This window comes from Pristiophorus japonicus, chromosome X, assembly GCF_044704955.1.
Source record: "Pristiophorus japonicus isolate sPriJap1 chromosome X, sPriJap1.hap1, whole genome shotgun sequence".
NCBI classification, from domain to species: Eukaryota; Metazoa; Chordata; class Chondrichthyes; family Pristiophoridae; genus Pristiophorus; species Pristiophorus japonicus.
Genome location: NC_092010.1, coordinates 39,399,494 through 39,405,493, shown reverse-complemented (window position 1 = coordinate 39,405,493; position 6,000 = coordinate 39,399,494). Strand labels below are relative to the sequence as shown.

The window sequence follows — 6,000 nt, the reverse complement described above, 5'->3', positions numbered from 1 at the left end:
TGGCCACTTTCTGGGCCCTCGTCAGTTTCTTGAGTACAGGGTTCCCTTGATGCCACTGCTGCCTCCTCCTGACCTTGCTCAGGTATGTTAGCGGACACAGTTTGTTCAAAGCCATGCAGCATAACTTCCCAGTTGTCCTCTTTGTGAGCGAGGTCATCTGAACCTAAAGCAGGGGTCAGGGTACGGAGGGAACTGATTAGAAAGGCACTTAGACTTCAGGTAGGTTGTGTGTTCAATGTGAAACAAACGAACTCGATACATGTCCTCCACCCCCCGCACCCTTGGCCAAAGGAGCAAGCGGACAATCAGCTGTCAGGGATTGGTCACGTGATCGATCAGTTCTTCATTTTAAATTGGATTTTGATAGATTTTTCTTAACCAAAGAGTATTAAGGGATATGGGGCAAAGGCAAGTATATGGAGTTAGGTTCTTGATCGCCATGATCTCATTGAATGGCGGAACAGGCTCGGGGGCTGAATGGCCTCCTCCTGTTCCTAATGTAACAGGCTCGAGGGGCTGAATGGCCTCCTCCTGTTCCTAATGTAACAGACTCGAGGGGCTGAATGGCCTCCTCCTGTTCCTAATGTAACAGGCTCGAGGGGCTGAATGGCCTCCTCCTGTTCCTAATGTAACAGACTCGAGGGGCTGAATGGCCTCCTCCTGTTCCTAATGTAACAGGCTCGAGGGGCTGAATGGCCTCCTCCTGTTCCTAATGTAACAGGCTCGAGGGGCTGAACGGCCTCCTCCTGTTCCTAATGTAACAGACTCGAGGGGCTGAACGGCCTCCTCCTGTTCCTAATGTAACAGGCTCGAGGGGCTGAACGGCCTCCTCCTGTTCCTAATGTAACAGACTCGAGGGGCTGAATGGCCCCCTCCTGTTCCTAATGTAACAGGCTCGAGGGACTGAACGGCCTCCTCCTGTTCCTAATGTAACAGGCTCGAGGGACTGAACGGCCTCCTCCTGTTCCTAATGTAACAGGCTCGAGGGGCTGAACGGCCTCCTCCTGTGCCATTCTTTAAAAGGGTCCTCACTGTATGAGGGCGGTTCCCTCCCAGGAGGTATCTTTCCTCCTGTTTTCCTGCCTTGTGCAGAAGTGTCTGGCTTCCAGTTGGCTGAGATTGGCAACTTGCCACGTCCGGCCTTGCAGTCTCAAAGCCGTTCCCAATGGGTTCCAATGCATGGCGGCCCTCTCCTCAGTCGCCCTTACCCACACTGCTCCGAGTGCTTGGGCTCGACTTACTGAGCCGTTTTCATTTTCCTCTTGTGTCGGGGAGGCAGCGCGTCCCCTCTGCAAACCGTCGCCCCCCCGCCCCCGACCTGCAGCGAAAGTCTGCAACTTCAATTACCTCGGGCAGGATTTAAACGGCTAAGTTCAAGGTCAGCCCTGTCGTCCACCTGGACGCTGGCGAGGTCTTTCTCCATATAAAGGCGCTGGCATCTTTTGCCTGTCGGCTGGAGAACAGAAAGGTCTTGTTGATAAAAGATGGGAAGAAAGCAGCTGTCCATTTATAACTGAATGCTTCTGGTGCCAACCTATGGGCAATTCTATTCCGCTTCACAACCAGCGCGAGATCTCGCCTGAAACCCTTTACAAATATCAACATCTCGACTCGAAATAAGAGGGGGAATAAAAATCTATCTCTATATTACAGTCCCCACCGCTTATAGTGGGCGAGTTCGTGCCAATGTGATTTGCCCGCTCTACGCTCTTATAGTGCTGCCAGTATAATCTGGCAGCACTATAAGAATGTTGTCGTTCCTCAGCAGCACCTATAGCTGCCTGAACCGCTGGCCGAACGAACCTCCTTACTGCCGGAGGCTTGTCCTGACCCAGGACCCCGAGCTCGGCCGCGCCAACCTCGCCCTGGCCGCGGGCATCAGGAGACTGGAGGAGCAGAGAGCGGGGCAACTATCTACACGTACAGCACAGGGACAGGCCATTCGGCCCAAGCAGCCTACGCTGATGCTCCTGTTAAAGCAACCCAAACACCTCAACAAGGAACTACATCTCGGCTGCTGGGATGATTGTGCATGAAGTGTCTTTGTTAAATGAAATATATATATTTAAAAACACTCATCAGTTCGTCATGTGTACTTCAGTCAGACAATGTCACAGCAGAGTAAGCACAGTCCAAAATAAACAGAGCATTTAAGAGGTTTAGAGGGGATTTGAGGGGAAATGTCTTCACCCAGAGGGTGGTGGGGGTCTGGAACTCACGGCCTGAAAGGGTGGTAGAAGCAGAAACCCTCACCACATTTAAAAAGTACTTGGATGTGCACCTGAAGTGCCGTAACCTACAGGGCTACGGACCCAGAGCAGGAAAGTGGGATTAGGCTGGGTAGCTCTTTGTCGGCCGGCGCGGACACGATGGGCCGAATGGCCTCCTTCCGTGCTGTAAATTTCGATGATTCGATGACGACGCGATAACCGGCAACTCCAAAATTGACGTTAATGCATCATCATCATCATCATGCATTCATCAATGGCTAATGGTTATCACATTTTGGCCATTGTAAGAGACTGCCCGCCAATGCTCCCTCTAATTTGTTTTGTGTGCATGGTCCCTTTAACTTTACTGTGCAGCCGCACATGCGCGGGATCTCTTCCGGCGGCGGCAGGTGAGCGGCCTGTGGGGATCGCGCAGGAACACTGCTGCCCGCTTCAAACATGGACGTTTTAAATGGTAGGGACCGTTTTAAAAACCTTGTGAGTGCGTACACTTTCCAGGAGAGGGGGAGGGGTGGAAGAGAGACACCTGTTGAGCCACTTCCAAAAACCTTTCACAGAACGGACATGGAACAAATTCCACGAAACAGGACTATCGGAGGGAAGACTAGCAAACAACAACAGATGGCGTGTTGGCGAGGCATTGGAGTTAATCTAAAAGTAGCGTGGCGGAGGAGCGGCGAGAGATCGGGGCGGAGGAGCGGCGAGAGATCGGGGCGGAGGAGCGGCGAGAGATCGGGGCGGAGGAGCGGCGAGAGATCGGGGGCGGAGGAGCGGCGAGAGATCGGGGCGGAGGAGCGGCGAGAGATCGGGGGGAGGAGGAGCGGCGAGAGATCGGGGCGGAGGAGGGGCGAGAGATCGGGGCGGAGGAGCGGCGAGAGATCGGGGCGGAGGAGCGGCGAGAGATCGGGGGGAGGAGGAGCGGCGAGAGATCGGGGCGGAGGAGGGGCGAGAGATCGGGGCGGAGGAGCGGCGAGAGATCGGGGCGGAGGAGCGGCGAGAGATCGGGGCGGAGGAGCGGCGAGAGATCGGGGCGGAGGTGTGGCGAGGGATCGGGGCGGAGGAGGGGCGAGGGATCGGGGGGAGGAGGAGCGGCGAGAGATCGGGGCGGAGGAGCGGCGAGAGATCGGGGGCAGAGGAGCGGCGAGAGATCGGGGCGGGTGAGCGGCGAGAGATCGGGGCGGAGGAGCGGCGAGAGATCGGGGGCGGAGGAGTATCGAGAGATCGGGGGCGGAGGAGCGGCGAGAGATCGGGGCGGAGGAGCGGCGAGAGATCGGGGCGGAGGAGCGGCGAGAGATCGGGGGCGGAGGAGCGGCGAGAGATCGGGGCGGAGGAGCGGCGAGAGATCGGGGCGGAGGAGCGGCGAGAGATCGGGGGCGGAGGAGCGGCGAGAGATCGGGGCGGAGGAGGGGCGAGGGATCGGGTCGGAGGAGGGGCGAGAGATCGGGGCGGAGGAGCGGCGAGAGATCGGGGCGGAGGAGCGGCGAGAGATCGGGGCGGAGGAGCGGCGAGGGATCGGGGCGGAGGAGCGGCGAGAGATCGGGGCGGAGGAGCAGCGAGAGATCGGGGCGGAGGAGCAGTGAGAGATTGGGGCGGGTGAGCGGCGAGAGATCGGGTCGGAGAGAGATCGGGGCGGAGGAGCGGCGAGAGATCGGGGCGGAGGAGCGGCGAGAGATCGGGGCGGAGGAGCGGCGAGAGATCGGGGCGGAGGAGCGGCGAGAGATCGGGGCGGAGGAGGGACGAGGGATCGGGTCGGAGGAGCAGCGAGAGATCGGGGCGGAGGAGCAGTGAGAGATTGGGGCGGGTGAGCGGCGAGAGATCGGGTCGGAGAGAGATCGGGGCGGAGGAGCGGCGAGAGATCGGGGCGGAGGAGCGGCGAGAGATCGGGGCGGAGGAGCGGCGAGAGATCGGGGCGGAGGAGCGGCGAGAGATCGGGGCGGAGGAGCGGCGAGAGATCGGGGGCGGAGGAGCGGCGAGAGATCGGGGCGGAGGAGCGGCGAGAGATCGGGGGGAGGAGGAGCGGCGAGAGATCGGGGCGGAGGAGGGGCGAGAGATCGGGGCGGAGGAGCGGCGAGAGATCGGGGCGGAGGAGCGGCGAGAGATCGGGGGGAGGAGGAGCGGCGAGAGATCGGGGCGGAGGAGGGGCGAGAGATCGGGGCGGAGGAGCGGCGAGAGATCGGGGCGGAGGAGCGGCGAGAGATCGGGGCGGAGGAGGGGCGAGAGATCGGGGCGGAGGAGCGGCGAGAGATCGGGGCGGAGGTGTGGCGAGGGATCGGGGCGGAGGAGGGGCGAGGGATCGGGGGGAGGAGGAGCGGCGAGAGATCGGGGCGGAGGAGCGGCGAGAGATCGGGGGCAGAGGAGCGGCGAGAGATCGGGGCGGGTGAGCGGCGAGAGATCGGGGCGGAGGAGCGGCGAGAGATCGGGGGCGGAGGAGTATCGAGAGATCGGGGGCGGAGGAGCGGCGAGAGATCGGGGCGGAGGAGCGGCGAGAGATCGGGGCGGAGGAGCGGCGAGAGATCGGGGGCGGAGGAGCGGCGAGAGATCGGGGCGGAGGAGCGGCGAGAGATCGGGGCGGAGGAGCGGCGAGAGATCGGGGGCGGAGGAGCGGCGAGAGATCGGGGCGGAGGAGGGGCGAGGGATCGGGTCGGAGGAGGGGCGAGAGATCGGGGCGGAGGAGCGGCGAGAGATCGGGGCGGAGGAGCGGCGAGAGATCGGGGCGGAGGAGCGGCGAGGGATCGGGGCGGAGGAGCGGCGAGAGATCGGGGCGGAGGAGCAGCGAGAGATCGGGGCGGAGGAGCAGTGAGAGATTGGGGCGGGTGAGCGGCGAGAGATCGGGTCGGAGAGAGATCGGGGCGGAGGAGCGGCGAGAGATCGGGGCGGAGGAGCGGCGAGAGATCGGGGCGGAGGAGCGGCGAGAGATCGGGGCGGAGGAGCGGCGAGAGATCGGGGCGGAGGAGGGGCGAGGGATCGGGTCGGAGGAGCAGCGAGAGATCGGGGCGGAGGAGCAGTGAGAGATTGGGGCGGGTGAGCGGCGAGAGATCGGGTCGGAGAGAGATCGGGGCGGAGGAGCGGCGAGAGATCGGGGCGGGGGAGCGGCAAGAGATCGGGGCGGAGGAGCAGCGAGAGATCGGGGCGGAGGAGCAGTGAGAGATTGGGGCGGGTGAGCGGCGAGAGATCAGGTCGGAGAGAGATCGGGGCGGAGGAGCGGCGAGAGATCGGGGCGGAGGAGCGGCAAGAGATCGGGGCGGAGGAGCAGCGAGAGATCGGGGCGGAGGAGCAGTGAGAGATTGGGGCGGGTGAGCGGCGAGAGATCGGGTCGGAGAGAGATCGGGGCGGAGGAGCGGCGAGAGATCGGGGCGGAGGAGCGGCAAGAGATCGGGGCGGAGGAGCAGCGAGAGATCGGGGCGGAGGAGCAGTGAGAGATTGGGGCGGGTGAGCGGCGAGAGATCGGGTCGGAGAGAGATCGGGGCGGAGGAGCGGCGAGAGATCGGGGCGGAGGAGCGGCAAGAGATCGGGGCGGAGGAGCGGCGAGAGATCGGGGCGGAGGAGCGGCGAGAGATCAGGGCGGAGGAGGGGCGAGGGATCGGGTCGGAGGAGGGGCGAGAGATCGGGGCGGAGGAGCGGCGAGAGATCGGGGCGGAGGAGCGGCGAGAGATCGGGGCGGAGGAGCGGCGAGGGATCGGGGCGGAGGAGCGGCGAGAGATCGGGGCGGAGGAGCGGCGAGAGATCGGGGCGGAGGAGCGGCGAGAGATCGGGGGGAGGAGGAGCGGCG

General features: G+C 63.0%; 1 protein-coding gene across 1 annotated transcript in view; it reads right to left on the bottom strand.

Annotated features, from left to right (window-relative positions):
• LOC139241020 (zinc transporter ZIP10-like) overlaps positions 1–6,000 on the bottom strand; it is a 52,588-nt gene that overhangs the window by 9,423 nt on the left and 37,165 nt on the right. The window contains exons 8-9 of the mRNA XM_070869724.1: positions 1,348–1,453; positions 1–163 (exon numbers count right to left, since the gene is read on the bottom strand). The exon at positions 1–163 is cut by the window's left edge and continues 137 nt beyond it. Of these exons, the coding sequence (XP_070725825.1) occupies positions 1–163; positions 1,348–1,453 (269 nt within the window). The remainder of the gene's footprint in view (positions 164–1,347; positions 1,454–6,000) is intronic.